This window comes from Anneissia japonica, unplaced genomic scaffold, assembly GCF_011630105.1.
Source record: "Anneissia japonica isolate Jap-2015-1 unplaced genomic scaffold, ASM1163010v1 scaffold287960_len3192837_cov198, whole genome shotgun sequence".
Taxonomy (NCBI): domain Eukaryota; kingdom Metazoa; phylum Echinodermata; class Crinoidea; order Comatulida; family Comatulidae; genus Anneissia; species Anneissia japonica.
The window spans coordinates 492,937-514,182 of record NW_022712725.1 but is presented as its reverse complement, the minus strand read 5'-3'; the positions used below and the strand labels follow the sequence as shown (position 1 = coordinate 514,182).

The 21,246-nt window shown below is 34.4% G+C and overlaps 4 protein-coding genes across 5 annotated transcripts in view; 1 reads left to right on the top strand and 3 right to left on the bottom strand.

Moving 5' to 3' along the window:
- Positions 1–2,421: 2,421 nt before the first annotated feature.
- LOC117108058 (transmembrane protein 79-like) lies at positions 2,422–3,355 on the bottom strand. The gene has a single exon (XM_033249913.1). It carries the CDS (start codon positions 3,238–3,240, stop codon positions 2,683–2,685), a length of 558 nt encoding a protein of 185 aa, XP_033105804.1. The 5' UTR covers positions 3,241–3,355; the 3' UTR covers positions 2,422–2,682.
- Positions 3,356–6,504: 3,149 nt separating this feature from the next.
- LOC117108032 (thiosulfate sulfurtransferase/rhodanese-like domain-containing protein 2) lies at positions 6,505–12,729 on the bottom strand. The gene is made up of 9 exons (XM_033249876.1): positions 12,496–12,729; positions 11,169–11,358; positions 10,232–10,455; positions 9,308–9,430; positions 9,078–9,186; positions 8,596–8,708; positions 8,089–8,247; positions 7,238–7,376; positions 6,505–6,822 (listed from the first exon to the last, which is right to left on the bottom strand). Exons 1-9 carry the CDS (start codon positions 12,595–12,597, stop codon positions 6,596–6,598), a joined length of 1,386 nt encoding a protein of 461 aa, XP_033105767.1. The 5' UTR covers positions 12,598–12,729; the 3' UTR covers positions 6,505–6,595.
- Positions 12,730–12,769: 40 nt separating this feature from the next.
- On the top strand, positions 12,770–16,799 carry LOC117108033 (ER membrane protein complex subunit 6-like). The gene is made up of 6 exons (XM_033249877.1): positions 12,770–12,952; positions 13,503–13,560; positions 14,066–14,168; positions 14,849–14,941; positions 15,637–15,656; positions 15,946–16,799. The coding sequence occupies exons 1-6, from the start codon at positions 12,904–12,906 to the stop codon at positions 15,974–15,976; spliced, it is 354 nt and encodes a 117-aa protein (XP_033105768.1). The 5' UTR covers positions 12,770–12,903; the 3' UTR covers positions 15,977–16,799.
- A 2,614-nt stretch (positions 16,800–19,413) lies between these two features.
- The window catches only part of LOC117108073 (alternative oxidase, mitochondrial-like), a 10,688-nt gene continuing 8,855 nt past the window's right edge, over positions 19,414–21,246 (bottom strand). For both annotated transcript variants that reach the window (XM_033249943.1, XM_033249944.1), the window contains exon 10: positions 19,414–20,573. In XM_033249943.1, the coding sequence (XP_033105834.1) occupies positions 20,448–20,573 (126 nt within the window). In that variant the 3' untranslated portion in view covers positions 19,414–20,447. The remainder of the gene's footprint in view (positions 20,574–21,246) is intronic.

The following is a 21,246-nucleotide window of genomic DNA, read 5'->3' as shown; positions in this document are numbered from 1 at the left end:
GACGAATTCCACCATCTGCCTCAGGGGTGTATCCAGAGATGTCCGAAAGGGTGGTGGGGTGCCGAAAGCGGGGCCCGGGGGCTTCCCCCCGAGAACTTTTTTTGTTTCTGGACGCCCGAAAATATACATCTGAGGCATTTTGGGCGATAACCAATTATTTCTTTTTTCCTTCCTTCTTTTTTTTTTACTTTCCAAAGGGGGGGGGGTTGTGGGTGGGGCCGGCCAACCCTCACCCCCCTCTAAATCCGCCCCTGTGCCTGGATAGGGAAATAATCCAAGCCTATGATGTATAAGTAAGCAGCTATCATAAGTACCGGTAATCCCACAATTCCTGACTGAATGCATGTTTTAGTAGACATGATCAAGTATTCCCGTTACGGTGAGGCCCCATAAAAAAAAAAATATATATATATATATTAGTTTATCACAATATTGAAGAATAAAAACTGAGGGAGGGAGGTTTTTTTGTTTTGTTTTATTTTTGTTTTGTTTGCTAACCCCGCCCCCATTTTACCGATGTTCACAAGTAAATCAATGGTTAGGGACAGATATATAAAAATTCATAAGAATAAAATCAAATTTATATTTAAAAAATGTTATTGTTGCACCAGTAAACATTTCTGCAAGACATCCTGAGCTTTTTGAGTGAAAAAAGATGGAAAAACGACCGTTTGAAATAAAAATATAATGTTGATTGAAAAAAAACCCAGAATTTTCCCAAAAGTGATGAGGGAGTGGGTGATAAACTAATAATTTTTTTATGAGGCCTAATGTCTAGATGAGAGGGATCAGATTAATGTGTGAAAATGACGAGGCTAATTTTTTATTCCTGACCTTCTATTTTCTTTTGTCATAGCCACCAATGGTTGGGTTGAGCCCCATTGTAATCAGATACCGTTAATTTTATGGGGCCTAATGTCTAAATAAATTAGATTAAAGTGTGTAAATGACGAGGCGAATTTCTTATTCCTGACCTTCTATTTTCTTGTGTCCAGTGGCATATCCAAGGGGGAGGGGGTACGCCCCCCCCCCAAAAAAGCTTGCCCCTGTCTCTTATACACATCTAGATGTGTATAAGAGACAGGTACTAGGGTCTTTTTACAATATATTGCAGGCCCATACACAGATTTTTCAGTGGGCGTGGCCACCGAAAATAAATTTATTTGCTGTTACCTCTGTAAAGTTTTTAATTTATTATTTATTGTATTTATTACGGTATGCGCTTATTATAATTATTACAGTTGATGCAAATGAGGACATGACAGAAATTTAATCGTTTAATTTTAATTGCAAAGATGTTATGAGGGGATGTTAATTGTCGACAAACAGTAATAAGTCAAATGGACATTAATTACGATGCCGAGCCCAACCGCCGACATGAAATTTCGCCGACAGAACATTTCATCATCCGAGACGTTTTGACGAGGTGACATCATTTTACAACCCAGACATTCTAAACTGCGCATAATATTAATTTTTTGATGCCTCGTCAAAGTATTTTTTCGCAAAGTATTTATGTACTGTTATAAGTACTTAGGTGTAAGAACTTTTAATACATTGTCATGCAAACATGAATGTAGGTTGTGCAGAGAGTCGGAAGTCCATCAGCGGTACGGGTTAAGCCACACACAGAAAATCCGACGTCATAATTTGTTAAGATGATTTCAATTAGTAATATTAAAAAACAAGTCTATTTGAACCTCAAAGTGATGGGGTTCAGCAACGAGTCTCCTACAAAACTTTTTTTGTTTTTTGATCGCATAGGTACGTAAACCCTTGAGGAAGTGTATATAAAAAGGGAACACTTTCTCGAAATTAAGGAAAATATATTTTGAACCTACGACCCACATGTTTAAGGGCACACCCCTATTGAGGATTTATGAATGTGCCAAGAGAACAATATTATCAACAGAATTTCAACCACTATTACAGTGGTGGATTCAAGGGGGGGGGGGGCAGCCCAGCGGGTCCCCCTCTAATTTTCAAAATTATAAAAAATGGAGAAAAAAGCGACAATTATATTCAAACTTAATTCTGAGAGCAACGTTTCCGGCCGTCTAGGGGTGCCATAATCATAAATTTCCTTGCCTGATCCTCAACCATAGTGGAGCTGAGGTACGACTGACACCTATCTGTGAAAGTCCTGCCTTGGGCCCCCTCTATTTCAAATTCCTGGATCCGCCACTGTATCATTTAGGTAACATTAGTTTTTAGAGCTTTTAAATACTATCATAGGCCTATCGTCATCGGTGAATTAATGACATGGTTACTTTTGATTTCAACTTATGTTTGTACTCTTGCGTCGAATGATTTAGATCACGACTGAAAGAGTGACGATTGTTTTCATACTGCACCGTATGCCCAACTGCATGGAACAGCATTGTTGAATAAGATTTGATAGTTTACAGTATGCCACACGCATTGTTTCTTTCGTCGACTTTAATCATAAAATAATACATCTAAGAACAGATCTATCGGCTGTTTATTTCTAAGAAGATTTGGTATATTTGCACACTGATAAGGGCTTACATGCCCCAAAGTTTACTTTTGTTAAACTGACAGGAAAGTTCCTATAAAATAGAAAATCCCCAATGGGCTCGTATTGTCTGTGTGAGTTATTTTATACTAAAATATCGGATAATTCCTTCTTGTCGTGATCCGTCGTTTAGTCACTCTCCATGGTTACGACAAACTGAACGTCGCCCCACTGTTGAAGAGGCAAAATACACAGTAAATCGTGATTAACACTGTTGGCATATACGTCATCGCGAACCCTAGAGCTCTTTGATACGGGTCACGGATGTATCCGAACCAGAAAATAAGCCTCGCCAATACAAACAGGATCACCAGCAGCGGAAGGATCTTCATAGAGCCGGGTTCCAGGTACGTGCAGAGAATCAGTTCGGATGGCACACGTATAACAATTTGCTCTAGAGTATTCTGGAGAACTCGACAGTGCACGGTAATAATGTGTGATCCTGGAATTGGTTTTGTTGGATCTCCGATCTTGTCAACATATAACAGACGAGTGTTGGCTACCGCCATAACCATCACGATCAAAAGAAGTACCTCCAATATCTGCCAGCGGGCAGTGTAAATGAGACGATCCCAGGCGGACTCTAAACCATCTGCTTGGATTGGAAAATAATTCCAGCCTACGTAGAAGTAAGCAGCCATCACAAGTAATCCTACGATTATATCCCTTACTATTCCTGACTGAATGTGTCTTTTAGAAGACATCTTTGTGATATCAATTATAAAATTCGTAGCCACAATAATATGAGCTTGCCGAAACGGATTCTAAATTCCTGGCCTTCAACCTATTTCCTATTGTTCAAATTACTGTATGGTCTGATTGTATTACCCAATGCAACTGGATAAGAATAAACCAATCACACGTGCCCTTTACACACTGTATTCACGATAGTCATTCCAAAGCTTAAGTCAATAAAGTTGTTTTGCATGCCCTATGATGCGTTCGCTCCGGGGAGTCGAACCGATTGTTGAAAGTCCACACCCCCACCCCATACCATCACAATCTGGATGACAGGTGATGAATGTTTATACACGGGCCACATATATATATTTATATTTTTAAAAAATGTTTTAGTTGTACCAGTAAACATTTCTGCAAGAAATCCTGAGCTTTTAAAGTGAAAAAAGATGGAAAAACGACCGTTTGAAATAAAAATATATGTTCAGTGATTGAAAAAAAAAACCCCCAGAATTTTCCCAAAAGTGATGAGGGAGGGGGTGATACACACATTTTTGATGGGCCTAATGTCTAAATGAGAGAGATCAGATTCAAGTGTGTAAATGACGAGGCGAAATTCTTGTATGTCAAGCCTGTAACTGATTAAGGGGATTCATAGTATGAAGGTCACAGGAAGCCAGGTGGGGGTCAGAGCAAGAGTTCTTTGCGTTTAGTGGTCTGGTAAGGTAGAATTTTAGCATGTAGCATGGTGAAAATGAATTTTTATGGTTTTTGTTTCAATTATGCTGCACTTTAACTGAATTGTTTGCCGTTACCTCTGTCACGGTACTATTCCTGACTGAATGTGTCTTTTAGAAGACATCTTTGTGATATCAATTATAAAATTCGTAGAGTAAGAGTAACACTTAAGAGTATGCGAAATGAACTTGAACTTGAAATAATGTGCAAAACCAATCGGGATTCGCACCCAGCCATTTCGGTTGCTTTTGATGATAAAGTTAGTCTATTTCGATTTACAGTTATGTTTGGTTAAGTCAATAAAATTCTTCATACAATGAACATACACATCAAAGTTAAAGTAAATTTCTCAACGTCTGCAAGATCCCACGACCTACCCAGACAATCTGAACGTCGCTCCACTGTTAAAGATGCAAAATGCATGCCCGTAACGACATTAAACCCTGGAAGGGATTGTGGACACACCTTGTTGCAGTGTTTGCTTAACCATGACTTAACCCTGACTTAACCCAGCCAAAGTACAATAACCATGTACCTATCCTGTATGTTCCCTGGCCAAGGACCAACTATGGATATGAGACCATTGCCTAAACATCTGTTGTTCCAAAGTACGGATTAGCTGTACCGGAGAACGACTTTCGTAGACGTACTGTATGTCCATATCATTTAATCGTTGACAAAGAAATGTTTTTCAAGTTTACAACCGTCATTTTGAAATATATTGTGAAATGCTAAATATTGATTGTAAATCGGACAAAAACACGAACTTTTATAAGAAATCAACGATCTGGTGAGTTTGGGGGTGGGGAGGATCAGAAATAATATTTACTTCGTAAACGACCAATACATACGGGCTTCTAATGATAGATAATTAATCAGTAAAGTTAATGAAAGTTTACTATACTAAGTAACTATTTCAATATGTATGTGGCTAGTTTATAAATCTAAGAAAATTATACGTTCATTACTAATTTCCATAAATACAAACTTTGTAATAGGCCAACTTACGCAACTATCAGTAGGCCTATCCCTATACCAACATATCGTAAACACACTTAGGCTGTCACATTACACCATTTTGAAAATGTTTCAATGCTCGATGGCATTGTACACGAGTTATCTATATTAAATCATAAGCAACATTCAAATATAATTGAAAAATGACCAAGACGTCTAATTACCGAATGGATAACGTCCTTTTCCCCCGTCCCCTCAATTAGGCCTATTAAACGCAATATACTGTACCTATTCAGGGATCTGTGCTTCCCAGATCATTAAAAATGTCAAGGGTAGTGGATAATCCATTATTGATTGTCTCGATCAACCAATTCACCACTTATTTCCATGAATGACACAGCATTTTCTTGTCACATTATGTCACCCTTATGTTTAAGAAATTACCGTAAAACCTCGAATTAAGCCCTGGGCTTCTTTTCTGTGCGAACTTATATGGGCTTCTTTTCGAAATCGGCTTCTTTCCGAGACTACTTTTGCAAAGGGGGGCTCCTTTTCAAGACGAATGCTGTACATTTTGTGAATTTGTAATATAAAACAATAAATAAGGCCACTGTAACATCAATCTGTATCATGGAGTGTATTTAACTGGCATTAAATCACCTAACTACTGTATAAACCAAGCTTAAACAGTATTTAATTGATTTTGATTTTCTGAAATTGATGTACAGTTTATGTGACTGTAATATCTCGAAAAAAGAAGATTATGCTATATCTTGAAAAGAAGCCCATGGGCTTTTTTATGAGATGGGCTTATTTTCGAGGCTAATTTTGCAAATTAAGAGGGGGGGGGGGCTTCAATTTATCTCGCGATTGAGCCCACTTTAGAAATTAATTCATGAGTTATACAAAGCAAGAATAAATTGAGGGCATGTAAATTTTTTTTCTCTGTTTTGCTAGGCAGTCAAACCAACTATTCAATTAATTCATAACTTTATTTAATAATGAAATTGCAAGGTTACAGCATGATATAAATATAGGTAACATATAAGCTCACAGTAGAAAATTTATGCAGTTAAAATTAGAAAAAGATCGTTTTTTCAAAAACTTTGAGAAACATTTTAAAAATTGCTAAATATATGTGAATGCGAATTACAGTAGTTACAATGAAGTCAAAGGCATTCGCATGTGATTTTAGTAGTAGAGGCCTGCACAGAAAAATGAATCATCTTAAGCCGGATACTCACTGCATCGTAGGACGGTTGTACGACCGTCACACGTAAAATCAAATTCTGCTCCCTTTGAGCGCTAGACCATAAGACTCCGTCAGATGATTGTTGATGTCGTCTGAACGCATCGTCATTCAAAACGATCCATTGCACGTGCGTCGTGGTGTTGCGTTCTTCATAGAATCACGTCGGTCGACAACTGTCGGCCGCAGTGAATGGCCTGCTTTAGGTTTGCTTCAATGCAATTTCATTTTGTATGTGGAGTTGGTGCATGGTTAATCTTAAAATTATCCCAATTGTTTCCAAAACACAAGTTGTTTAACCTTTTTCTATCTTTTATGACTAAATGCACAATTATAGAGGACAATATTTTAATATCGTTAGTATAAAATCATTTATTGATAATCACAAATATTTTCCTTTACACAGTCTTCATAATTTAATTAATTGTATAATTATTTTATGTGTTACTTGTTTGATTTGGTATTCTCATTCGTGTTTTTGTACATGTACATTCTTCCTCCATCTTGCATCCCTTATCACTTGTCGCTGCTTTCGCTTGACACACCTCACAGCAGGCTGTTTTTCCAAGCAGACGACATGGGTCACAGGACAAAACAAGCTGGTGACAGTGTTGTGTGCTGCATGATTGATACTGATCAAATGGTTTATTACAGTAGGAACATTCTGTGGAAAAAAGTGAGGCAAAATGAAATAGGTTTATGACCAGAGGTTTATCTTGGAGTATTGTCATGAGAGGTAATTAGGGGAATGAAGTAATTTTTAACTATTTTAGTCTAATACATTTGCTTAGCAAAGGCACCAGGGCATTCCAGGAGATCAAGCTTTATATTGGTGGGAAACAAAGACATCAAACCCCCACACCCAGATGTCATATCACTTTCTGTGACACAATTATATATCACGATTAATGTCATGCTATTATTGGGCCCTTTGCCATTCTTCTGTGAACAGATGGGGAGCTCTCTATAATTTTTGACCCATTATAATATTAAAGAACTGCTTTGTGCATAATAAAATAATAAATTAAATATATTTACCATTAAATCATCTTAATAATAACATCATATTTTCAACTGACCTGCAACGACACTGTCATTACTTGAAATAGTATACCGGTCATCAAAAACAAATAGTTTTCCCTTAAATAATCCGTTAGGATATTCCTCCATGTATCGGTGAATTCCTCCCTTTAGTTGCACAACATCTTTACAAACTCCCTGCAGTGAAAAATAAGTTATATATAAACTTACCAGTTCCTTTCCCTTTAAAATACATTTCATAAGGGTTTTACAATGTGTTTTATTGCTGAAGGATCAGATGAGATGGAGAGAAAACCAATCAATAGAGGGAAGCATATATTGTTCACTTTAATGAATGATTTCTTTTTCAGGATTCAAATCACCTTTGGGACTTGAAAATGTGGCCTTGGGATCAGTCTCCAATTAGTGTTGTTTTTATGTTAAAAGATTGAAGATTGTTAGTCGGTACTTTGAAAAAGTAGTCTTGAATTAGATAGAGAGATATCAGAATTAGACAGGGACTTGCGAATTGGAGAGCAACCTGTATTATTCCAATTTATTAGCCTCATGACTAAGTACATCATACTGTATATTTGATACACCTCACCTAAATAAAGCACTGAAACTCCAACAATAATTTTTATTCCATACCATTTCATTTATTTGTCTCGATGAATTCACTTTATGCAAAGTTCTTTTATTCATTTTAACTTTATTCTGGATGGCAAGATCAATGCAAAAGCAATGGTCCATTATATCACAAAATGACATAAAAAATAAACAGTAGTTAATATAAATTGAAAAGGAAAATGAATCGTATAGAAACAAAATCCAAATTAATTTGAGAGATACATATTAATGCAAAGCTTTTCTTTCTTATATTTGTGTTTTAATAATAATTTGTTATTACCTTTGAACGTAAATACGCTGATCCTCGTTCACATCTAATTCCTCCAGTACAGTACATCACGACACGCTTATCTTCAAATAAAGACAGATTCTGATCGACATACTCTGGCCAATAACTGAATTTACGAATATTTGGTGTGCAAGCACCTTCAAACCGCCCCTGACAAGATAATGAAATAATGCTTTAATTTGTGCATATGATACACTAAATAATCTTTTACACTGTAGTAAGAACAAAATCATTACAGATACACAGAACATATAGTAAATGTAGTTGCTAATCTAAGCAGATTGATAGAATTCATTAAAATATTTGAATACTATGCACTCCCAACAAAGTTATCAACTTTAAAAAATTCTACTTTTTGCTGCATTACATTATGTTATTTATATTTTAGTAGTGGTATGACTGGCTGATTCAATCAGGAGCCAACCATACCACTACTAAAATATAAATAACATAATGTATCGTATGAATGAAAAAGGAAAGTAGTATTGAATAACTTACTACATTACTTTCATAATAGTTTCGACAGTCTACAAATAAAGTATCGTTTGTTGAAGAACTATTTTTGGTTCTCTCTAATTCCTGATGAAATTCAGATGGAGTGATGTGATTTCCTGAGGAACAGATAAGAAACAGTTGTCTTGAATATAAATAATTTATAAATTATGAGTTCTCTTTGCTGCCTGATGAATTTAGAAAGAAATTTAACTGGAAGAGGAATGGACATAGAATATTCAGTTGGTTCACAACACTTTTGTTTTTATCACTCTTATTTAACAATATGAATTTGAATTTGGTATGAGGTAATCCATCTATTCACACAATATCAAGATGTATAATGCAAAACTCTCTACTTTTTCATGAATCTGTCAACCCATTGTATGCTAATAATAGGTCCATGCTAATATCAACCTACAACTTTCCCTACACCAACCAAAACAGACAAGTTAATGCTTTTGTGTAGTCTTTTGAAAGATTGTTACCTCCATCAATATGGCTGATTTCTGATGGCTCAATACCCATTTGTACAATTTCATTACAAACTCTGACCATTAATCCTTTTGAAAAATCTTCAGCACTTCCTTTACTTGTCTGAAAAGAAGAATGCCAACGACTCAATTTCGAAATAATTTATCATGATTAAGCATACATAAGAGCATGCAGACTAAAAAATACTATGTAAAAATCTTAAGGAAGCTTAAACAATTTTTACTTTGAAATCTTCTTTGCTCATGTTTAGAAAAGCGGGATGTAAAATCAATGCATCCATGTATATTTGAGTTGCAGCAACACTGCCCCCTACAGTTCCATTTATTCCCTCATTTGCAATGCGGATCTGTAAAAAAATGTAATTCTATTATCATAGGTGTCATGCAAAGTTTTAATAACTATAAGTACAATCTATTCTACATCTACTTTCATACAAAACAAACAAAATTTCCCTTTATATTATATTTAGAATTTCGTTTCAACAATTATGGGCCATAAAACATAAGCATAGTTCACAGCACTATGGGGCCAGTAGGGCTGATGGGGGTCGCAAAGGTGAAGTGGGGGGGGGGGGGGGGGGGGGGGGGGGGGAGGTCGATGATTAGGTGGGAGGGTGCTAGCGTGCAAAATAAGGTGATTTTTAACTACTAGATTACTTGGCGCGGGAGTTTTTTGGGGAGTGCACCACGAAATGCTGCTGTCTTCAATAATTTTCATCATGGCGTTCTACTGATAAATTCAACAGTACAATGGCAAGATCTAGATTGTCAAAGTCAGAGAATCGAACAACAAATATTCCGCACACATCAGCGTCTGTAAAAATGGGGTACGTTTATTAACGTTCATTTCGATACATTGCATAGCAATGAACTTTAGAGGAATGACTTTAGTAAGAAGACTGTCTAAGTGATAAAGCCAGCTTTATTCAAAGAGTTAAGACTACCAGTTAAGATTGTTTTATAGCAATTTGCCCCTGGAGTAATAACCAATTCACTTTGTGCCACGTTTGAAGAGTGTGTTTCAAAATTAAATATATAATCAAAAAGTAATAATTCCAAAACGTCAATCCTTAGTTATGAATATTTAAAAGTAATAAAATTCTATATTAGTTATACATCAAAAATATACTGTACAACTTTGGTTATACCTTTCCACTGAGTTTAAGTCTTTGGCAGAACTCTTGTTGCCAGCTACAGATATCATGTGGATCTTCAAGATGGCAGTATCTATAAAACAAGAGAACCTGGCAACCCTCAGGCTCTGACATCATCTTCTGCTCTATATCATATTCACTTGGTAACCATGGAAATGTATGACTCTTGTCATAGTTTGTGGGTGGCATTTTAGCTTGTGCATCTTCCTTATGAACAACTGTAAAAAAAAACCAAAAAAAAACAATTTACCTTTAATTTTAATGGTAATCCTAATTTTGATTGTAAATTAAGCACTATACTATTAATACTTAACGAAAGAACTTTTGTTGATGATACTACTAATGATTTTAAAAAAAAAGTATTTAAATACGTTTATTGTATTATACCTACCAACTTTGTTGGCGACTGATGGGCGACACAAAAAAGGTATATTGCGCCCTCTATGTTTTAAAAAAAAATTGTAGTGGTGGAACTGCTACTGCTACTGAATACAGTCGCCAGTTGGTATGGCATCATATTATGAAGAAAACACGAAAAAGAACACCCTCTATGTTGTTTTTTAAAATTGTATGGTGGAACTGCTACTGAATACAGTTGGCAGTTGGTATAGCTTTGTTAAAAGAAATTTATATGGCCTGTATTCACATTTTAATGATGAATTCACTTCATTTTTAAGAATTTTAGGGTATAAACATTTTATATTTAAAAATTGTTATGATGCATGAGATAATACGAAGTAGGCGTGAGACGAAATAAATAGATGCTCATGCGTGTGGCTTATGAGTGAGACTCACGCTTTATGCGTGAGAGTTGACGTGTATTGTATATTTATACATTAAAAAACCCTAAATACTCTAACTACTGGGCCAAAGCCTATGGATGACTTAGGCCCACAAGATGAAGAATAAGATTTTTTTTTTATAAGCTTACCATGTCTACCTGTGAGTAACTTTGGATATTGTAGTAGATATTCAACTTTATGATTTATCTCATCACAGTGCTGCTTTGCTACATGAGTGTGCATTGTTTTTGGTATACTGAAGTTAAGGCCACAACACACCCACTGCCTCCCACCAACATGTGCTTTTAACTGTTTAGATGCCTCAAACAGACCAAATGCCTGTAGGTAGAATAAATATGCATGGCATTGGAGTTATATATTGGTTCATTTTATTTTTAAAAAAATGTTTTAAAAACTAATGCCAAAAAAATATAAACGGAATTAATAAAGTTTCATCTTATCTTATAGGCTTTAGTGATTGCTTAAGACAATGAAGAATGATGAAAACAAAGCGGCAAATGATTTACTATACAATTTGCCTGTGATCTTTATGAGTCGAGTGGCAACTTTAACCCTATGTAATGTGCATGAAAATGCCAAACGCATGATTTTATGTGATTTTCCATGGAAATACATGACGAAAACAAGCCAAAGAATCCTCTCTATAAAGTACTACGTTGGTACGTCACGATACCATGTAATACTATTCTGTTGCTGTCAGCAACACAAAATGTGTTGGCCACGCTCGACCAGACCCAAAATGTATGAGAAATATTTTTTTAATGAGCTAAAAAGGCTGGAATAGGCCTATCTTGCTAGACAGTAGCTTTTGGATTTTCCCAAAACGTGGCCAACACAAGAATTTTTTTTTTCTAACTAATATTATAATGCGAGCTTTTGTGTTATTAGTACATTTTGAGGGCTTTTTGATGGTAAATTATTAGGTTTTTTTAAAATGCCATTAAGATTATGAAGTCATTAAAGCGTAATGACCGCTTAAAGCCTATTTTCCACTAAGCGAATTTATTCATGCAAATCGAAAGCGCCGCTTCGCTTTCTGAGATCTGATAGGTGCGCATTTTTTTCGCTTCACATAAAGTAGTAAAGTTTGAACTACTGATTTTGCTGAAGTGAAAAACTCTGATGGAATTGTGAATATGCATGCGCATGAACTGACGCTCTTGATTCGTGCGAATAAATTCGCCTAGTGGAAAAAAAGCTTTACCAACGTCTGGTGCTTACATTGTACTCTATAAGAACCGTATTACCTCAACTAGGTTAGTCCTATCTTTAGCCTCTTTAGATTCTAGTCTAGCCAACCGGACAAGTTAATGAGCCAGTCAGTCAGGCTAGAGATCAGTCAGATCAGACCGAGTAGGCCTAGCTGGGCAGCCTAGCTTGTCAGGTTTATTGCAAGCTGCTCTACTCTACTACTACAAAAGTTACTTATATAATGTAAACTGGCCTAGCCTCTACCTTTTTCCGGGCTAGCTTCTTTTGACGGAGAGTTACAGTTTGCTTTGCTTGTTCCTGTTCGTTTGCATACATGATGAAATTGTCAAGTCGCACAAATCGCATCGTAGGAAAAGTTCCCTGAGACCGTACCACTAAAGAGAGGGCGATAACCCCATCATCTGTGATGCACCGTCTTTAAAAATCATCCATCGAGAGCAATTGTTAACAAAATATTCTATACTTATTTTATATAATATGACTTATTACTTATGTTTACTATAACATGAATAAAAATACACAGAGAACTAATTTGCTTTGAACATAATTTACCAAAATAGGTCATCATCCAAAATGGGCATGTTAAATTGATGGTCTGGAGAAGAGAAACAACGAACAAACAGATAGGGAAATCCCCGTGAAATATTAAAGATGGCGGCCAATCAGCAAATATCACCGTCTCCTTCAGCTTCTAAAAGAGGTTAGTCTGTTGTATTTTGTATACAAAGCTATGTGATAGTAGCATGTGTATATTATATATTATAGTTGTGAGACCACACACCACTTCATATCCTTCTAGAGGCCCAGAGGGTAAGCCTAGGCCTCTCTGCTGCAGTGTCTGAGTGTAGGCCTAGGGCCAGGCTAGTCTGTGTAGGCTAGGCCTAGAGCGTCGCCTAGCTTAGCTAGGGCCTAGCGCTAGCCTCGGCGAGGCGTAAAGTTTCTCTAAACAGCCGTGTCGAGCTAGGGCTTAGTTTAGTAGCCCCTTCCCTGGTGGTTGGGTGGGCCTAGGCCTAGCCGGTTGCAGTGTATTTCGGCAGCTGGGTACATTAAGAAAAAAGAATGCATTTTAAAGCCACGAAAAGTTATGTAATTTATTATTAATTTTTTAATTTATTAAATAATTATATTAATTATCATTTTGTATTTTCATGTGAATGATAATGATTTGATGTGTAGCTTAAAATCAGTTAAGTTTAAGACTATCATTTAAATGTATTGTATTGTATGCTCATGTTAAAATTGTTTTCCAGAACAAATAATCTTGAATGAGGTTGCCATGAGAAATAACCAGTCAGTTATTGATTATTGGTGAGTAATAAATCTAGTGAAATAAAAACAAAATTTAAAATATTTACTATAAATATTTATAATTGTTAATGCTTTGATTATTATCTTCGGGGACTATATAAGAAGAATACTGCAGTTAGCTATGCTGACCTCTATGAAAATATACAGCAGTTTCATATAAATTAGGGTTTGGTATAAAATACTGGGAGAAAGAAACTTGCAGTTCACTTGTAATACTTTACAAAAAATTTCTTTTTATGTAATGTTAAAAAACTGATGAAAATTGTTACCGTAGTGAAGGTTCATATTTGAAATATATTTTAATTCTAATCATAGAATTTCCGTGTGACCTGCTACATATCATCTGTTTGCTGTAGTTGTCTTATGGATGGGTAGATGTAATTTTGATTAATAATTATTCAGAATTAAAGTTGATACTGTAACACATTTATTTTAAACACCATCAAGTATTTTTTTACCACAAAATAATTTGCAGAATTTTCATTTACATCTCTTTTTCCTTCAGTCGTACATCAATGTCTGCGTTATCAGGTGCTACTGCAGGGATTCTTGGACTCACTGGGCTTTATGGATTTATTTTCTACTTCATAACATCATTTGTCTTATCGGTATGATCACATTTTCCCTATAAATTGCACCAAAACCCAGGATGTAAATTTAAAGGAAGGTCCCTTTCATGATTTCATAAAGCAAATGCATAAAAAAAAGTACAGCAATTATCAATTAAATAGTTTCATTTTAAATTGCATTGATTTACTCTTGTTTGGGATGTCCATGCTATTTTTGCCAAATCTAACAAAAGGCTATTTCCTGTACTTTAGTGAAGAAAATTTGATTTTTCTTTAATTACAATTGATCTTAAGTGTGCCTCACAACTTTAAACTTAAAATGTTTCCATTATCAATTGCATAATCTTAATACTAGTGATTTTGTAGACTTTAATTAAATGTTGTATGCAATTGCTTCTTGCCTAAATTAAAAACTGAGGCTCACAGCAAATTATTATCAAACATAATTTTTATTGGTTGAAAATAATGTATAATAATTATATAATGTTTTTATTAAATTTCTAATTTACTAATACAGTATTATTATATAATATATTTGTCATGTAAACTCAACATATTTTGCTTCTTCAAAGTTTTGTACCGGCACCACAGACAATAAATACCACCATATAATTGATTGATTGATTGGTAATTGATAAAATTAAATATATGTGTAATTAATTTTCCATCATTTCTCATACAGTAATCCTTAAGTATTTTTTTAAAATATTTTTTGGTAGACAATGTTGTTAATAAAAGCAGGTAGAAATTGGTCATCATACTTCTTCAGTTGGAAGCCTCTCCTCACAAGTGGTCTCCTAGGTGGTCTATTTGTATCCTTTAATAGAGTGGAACTGTGTATTGTAGTTTGGTAGTTAAGGTGTTTGCCTTTCAATTCAAGGGTTCTGGGTTCAAATCCTGTGATCCCAGGATGTTTTTCTCATGAACAAAACAGCTCCCTTCCCTCAGCCTCATATCAAGACTTAGTTTATGGTAAAGCGCCTTGTTTATGCCACGGTCGTGCGTGAAGCATCATGCAGGACGTGCAAAATGTCACAGTACCATGACTCTTAAAGGGCCTAGGGAGAGAACACTGATATATATATACTACTACTTACTTAGGTCTTCCAATCCCTACGGAACTGGTGAAGAGTTTACAAAGTTCTTCCTCCAGTTTTCTTTATCTCTCATAGTAGAAATGAGCTCAAATGATGAAAGAGATGTTTTAGTATCAATGACTTTCTTTAAGGTAATACTGGGACATCCTACCCGACGATTGGCGACAGGTGTCCACAGTAGGACGCGACCAGCGGCTTCGTCATGCCTCATCACATGTCCTGCCAAAGCCAGACGATGACGACAATGATATGTATATATATATAATATATTGACATGAAAATATTTAGCCATTGGTGATTTTTTTAGAATTACAAAGAAAAATTGCAACTTCATTTCTATGCTTATACAGTAATTCTACTTTTTGAATTGTATCATTACTGAGACATTATTTCTTAATCAGTGGTTACAGACATATATACTATTTTGGACGTATCCTTTTTTAAAGTGTTAAACTTAAATCTTCTATGTTTCTCATTTGTTTAAAGTTTTAGTTCTGTGGATTCTATTCACTTTTTGTCACTTGTACATCTCCCTTCAGTTATTTGTTTCTGCTTTCTTTCATCATTATAATTATCTCATTTCCCTTCATATTCAATTCATCCAAACTTTATTTCCTTTCGTTATTTTTCTATCTATCTATTTCTTTGTATACAGTTTCATATAAAGTGTTAACTTTTTCAATAATTCAGTTATGCTTTTCTTATTAATTTGTTTTCAGATTCTTGTATGGTATGGTTCATGTTTATTAGAAGATAATGTAATTTTTAGGTCAAAATGTCACAAGAAGGTGGAGCAGAATAATGGACCTTTCCGGAGTGTCAATCAAACTTAACAACTGACCAATCAGAACAGTGCCAGGATTACGCACGTGTCCAACATACACTCATGTTTACCCACAAACGCACGTTTACACTATTGTTTTGTGGGATCTTAGCAACAATATCCAAGAGGTGGGGCTTAGCGGAAAGGTCCATTGCACAATAACCATGCTGCCTGCTGCCCTCTATAGTTTGATATTAACATTACATGAATAAAGAACAAATGAGGTTGCAAAGATGGTTCTGCAGTTAACTGTCCTGCCAAGTAAATCAACAAAAAAATTCAGAATATTAGCATCTATAGCTTGAATATCAGTCAATGTTCACATTTGTGACAGAATAATTAAATATTATTTCATTAAAATTTGTAACACTGGATAATATTAAGAAATTTACAGAACAAGCTTTCAACTACTGATGTGGTCTTTGTGTTGACATCATTGGTATTAGTTTAATATTATCCAGTAGTACATACATTTCAATAAAATTTTATTTGGATTTCATGGATAGATATTTATTATAACTAATGAATATTTAAAAAAAATTTTGGAATAGGTTGATGAATATTCAATAGAATATTATGGTTTTAGTTTACTTACAGCTATTTACAATAGATGCTAGTTCAGAAACTCTGGTCTACTAGCATCACTGAACAAAATGTGCTTATTTTTTAAATTTATTGGTATTAATAATGAATTAAATTTTGTATTAATGAATGATCTGTGTGCACAATGAAATAGTTTAAAGAAAATTATGTTTGGTGTTCAATTTTGACTCTTCAGATAACTGTAATTCTCCATTTAAATCAACTTATTGATGTACAGAAATTCTGAACAGTGGATCAGCATAAAATGATGTTGTTATATTTATATTTCAGAATCAGGAAAACAGGGGTCCCAAGTCTCCCGGAAATCGGTAATGTCTCCCGCAAACAAGCAAAAATCTCCCGCAAATTCAGTAAAAAACAAATGTTTTTATTTTATTTAGGCTTAAACTTTGGTTGTCTATTTTTTTTTGCAGTTTGGCAGTGCCATTTCCAGGCTTCTAAAGGTGCCTATTCTAAAAAAAATGATGGACCTGAGGTGGGCGTGGCCTTTCGTTTGGTACCTACCTACACATTTCCCTCATAGAATATATAGCGCCCCATATGTCATCTCCCGGAAATGGGTTCTTCCAACTTGGGACCCCTGGGAAAATACAAATAAAACTTCATGAATCTACTTTTTTTGAGTTGATTTATTGTTTTGTATCACATCACACACGCCATTGATAATATGTTTCATGAACCTAGATATTGGTGTTTTTAAACTTGACTTTAAACCAAAATATTAGCACCATAAATATATTCCTGTTAACCTCCCCGACTTCTGCATCACACATCCATTTTTGCAATTTTATGGCATTCAAACTATCTTATATTTAGAAGTGCTACATTCTTTTTACACACTTTTCCAAAAAGGAAATTAAATAAAGAATCCAATAAAAGATACTTTCAAATCTGAGATTCTAAGTTTATTTACTTAAATGAACAATCAAACTAAAAATATACTGCCACCAAAAATAATTTTTAAAAAAATCAAAATTTTAATGCCTCACTATTTGAAAAAAAAACATATAATTTATTGACTTTCAATAAGGTACAGATTGAACAAAAACTTTCAATGATTTACAGACATTTTACTTATGTACAGGTACATATTGTAGCTGTCATGGCCACACATGACTTGGTCATTTTGATTGATTGGCATTCTCCCTATGTTATCTTAGTAACACAGAATGAACATTACTTCAAATAATGAGGGAGGCCAAGATTCTTAATAATCTTATATCTAAATAAAACATTCCAGAATTATTAATATTTCATTTGATACCACATTTACTGTTTTATCTATTCGTTCGCATACAGAAAAGGTTTCAAACATAGCATTATAAAATTAAAATTACATAAGAAATTATAATATAAATATAAAGTTGATGTAAAGACAATTAAAAATTTATACTGGTTATTTTGTTTTCCCTTGACAAAAATACAAAAAGTATACACATTGGACAAGCTACTTAATCAATCTTTGCATTATACCATGGAGGTATAAAAATATATATATATGTTTCTTTATTTACTGGTACTCACAAATTTGATCTACAATATGGTTCAATATGATTTATTATACAGCATTACACAACTTGGACCAAGTACAGTATTGGTTGTATTTGGAATTATTCGATAATTCAGAATTAAATATCGATGGGAGGTCAAACTCTATTGAACCATAGTGTTAGTACGACACCACTATATGTTTCTAAGTACCTGAACACAAAAAAAGACTGCCTTCAAGTAAGGAAATACTTTGTTATTTTTACCATTGGGTATTGCACTGTAGATTTTGATCTATATCTCTTTCATTATAAATAACATGCTCAAACAGTCAGAATACAGTGTGTTGTAAATAAGATGTTGAGTGTATAACCAAAGAACACCGATTTGTTTAATAGTAATGAGGTAGTTTTATAGGGAACAGAGAGCTCTTGCATGCTTTCATCTTAATTTACAAATTTGTTTATATTATAAACAAAACACTCCGAAAGTAAAAGAAGAAAGTGTTTACATAAAAATCACTATTATAAAAATAGCCTTTTTTTTTCTCTTTTGTGGTACATTTACCAATTTTATTCATCCATATCAGATATTCAGTCAGACATATACCAAGGGATGTCCCCTTCTATATTCAATAAAAGATAATTCTTTAGAAAATCTGAATATATTTACAATCAGACAAGCATATTTAAACCGCTCATGTAGTGGTATAAACAACATCAGTTACTGACTCATATAATCATGGCATGACTTTGCTTTGGCTATAAAGCACTGTTAAGTTTGTTTATGTTTTTTTTTTTTTTTTTTGCATGAACCTTAGATATAAGTAAACCGTAAGTCTTAACGTACAGTTCAATACACATAATTCCATCTGACCTTAACACAAGAACAATCATACCAGAGCCTGGATACCTGATCAAAATGGTACATATGTTTATATATGCATAGGGGATGCCCTACGCGGATCTCGACCTGTCTCTTATACACATCTAGATGTGTATAAGAGATATATATAAATATTATCCTTTTCGTTGCATAGGTTAGTCAGGATCTCAACCATGATACTTTTATTATTTCTGTTAATAATAATAATAAAAATAATAATAATAATAATGAGTGATAGTTTTATATAAAATGCAATTATTCCCATAGTTAAATTATGAATCCTTGAATTTCCTTGCTTTGGCTGATGAGGTATTTTCTTGCAACTTTTTCCTGTATTTAATCTCAGCTAAAAGAATTGGTATAATAGGTTTTAATAACTGTATTTATTTACACGTTTACAATCAAACATCATATGTAGGTAATCTTTCGTTATACCACACAGTGTACATAATTGGTGATTCTATAATTTTGTATTCAAATGATTTTTTGTTGGTTGTTAAAATTGCATGTAAAAGCTTAAAATTGAATTGTTTGAGTTTTATTTTATAGATTTGATCAATTTTCTTTTTCCAAACACTTTTCCATTCAATAAGGTCATGGTGCAATACGACTTGCCAGTATAAAAAAAATTCTTTTTCGGCGTAATAATATCTTTTTGTATTACATTTTTATGTATAATTTTGTTACTTGCCTTATATAATGGTATCGCCTCTAAACTATTATACTCCAGCATTTGAAAACCGTCTTTGTTTTGATCTACGATATCACATTTTGTAAAATGATCTTTTAGATTAGTCAACATTTCTTTGGAATAGCGTTTTTTAGTGCCCAATATATCATGACCCAATTGCAGCAGTGAATACTCATATTTTTAAAGAACTCCGGATTTACTAATTTACCGTTACTGAAGACATCCTTAATTTTTAAAATACCTGAGTCAATGCAAGCTTTGGACTATAAAGGTTTGTTATCAATTTTAATCAAAGGATAGCCCCAAATAAATTCATCATAAATTTCTGCCGGAGTGGTGGGTTCATTTTTAATACCACCTCCACCAACCGTCCAAGCTTCTTTATAAAAGCAAGGAATATTTATATTAACTACTTTTAGTAGCTTAACTATATTACAATTTAATGAAATAATCAAATATTATATTACACCTCTAAGCAGGCAATATCTGTGTAATATATATTTTAAATATTGATTTAAGAAATGAAACTAGGAATACACACCTTAGGGAATTGTGTAATATATCAGAGGCAGAATCTGAGCCCCCCCCCCACCAAGGAAGGGAGGTGATCTAGACCCTCCATCTGTGAAAGTCCCTCCCTGGGTCCCCTCTATTCAAATTCCTGGAACTGTCACCATATATAATAAATCTAGTACAATATTTAGTATTTTTAATAAATGTACTAGCAACCTTTACTTTCCAGGAGGGAATGGGTTTTGGTCTGTAAGATTGAGTGTTCCAAGTGTGTGGTTGACATCTCTGTGGTGTGCTTCATCTGCCCGGATTGCCAGAATCACATCTCTCATCATTGCATCAGGCTGGAAAAATAAACATTATTAGGTGAAATGAAATCTTCAATATTAAAAAAAAACTAGCAAAATGATTTTTGTTCTAGAGTGGATTTTTGATATGCCATTAATAATAGAATCAACCTTAAAATTGTTTTTTGGCTATTTTTTATGAAGTTATAAGCGATTATATACAATTTTACCATGATGTCACTGGATAAAAAGTAAAAAAATATTGTGTAAATAGCGCCGTGTAGGGTATCCACAGTGTAGGGTATCCGCCGCGTACGATCTTTGCATGCATGCTGTAACAATCACAATTTATAGCCATGGTTACAGCATACACGCAAAGATTGTACGCGGCGGATACCCTACGCGGATCTCGACCTGCTATGTCGGCCATTGGAAGCGACGATCGAAGAAAAACGGTTAAGCAAGCAAAGGATTTCGCTAACTTCCATTCCTCAGTATTAAAATCTTTCCATTGATGGGCACTGTCTAAAACTTTCTTCCAGCTTATCTCTGAAAAGATTGTAACCTTTTCGTCTGCAGTTGGCTCAACATGAATTACACAGGAGCCAGTGAGCTTCCATGACGGCCTAGGCTCGGACATGACACGTTGTTGTTTGTTGTTATTTCGCGACATCATCAACGAGTACAATACATTCATTATCCACCATCAGCTAAACTGCCTTAAAGAAAA

Excerpts from the sequence above, each read along its gene's own strand:
- LOC117108033 (XM_033249877.1), top strand. The coding sequence starts at position 12,904 with ATGGCGGCCAATCAGCAAATATCACCGTCTCCTTCAGCTTCTAAAAGA. Across the intron at positions 12,953-13,502 it reads TCCTTCAGCTTCTAAAAGAG|AACAAATAATCTTGAATGAG; the intron begins GTTAGTCTGTTG and ends ATTGTTTTCCAG. Across the intron at positions 15,657-15,945 it reads ACATATATACTATTTTGGAC|ATTCTTGTATGGTATGGTTC; the intron begins GTATCCTTTTTT and ends ATTTGTTTTCAG.
- LOC117108058 (XM_033249913.1), bottom strand. The coding sequence starts at position 3,240 with ATGTCTTCTAAAAGACACATTCAGTCAGGAATAGTAAGGGATATAATC.
- LOC117108032 (XM_033249876.1), bottom strand. The coding sequence starts at position 12,597 with ATGCGATTTGTGCGACTTGACAATTTCATCATGTATGCAAACGAACAG. Across the intron at positions 8,709-9,077 it reads AATCAGCCATATTGATGGAG|GAAATCACATCACTCCATCT; the intron begins GTAACAATCTTT and ends TCTGTTCCTCAG. Across the intron at positions 6,823-7,237 it reads TAATGACAGTGTCGTTGCAG|AATGTTCCTACTGTAATAAA; the intron begins GTCAGTTGAAAA and ends TTTTTTCCACAG.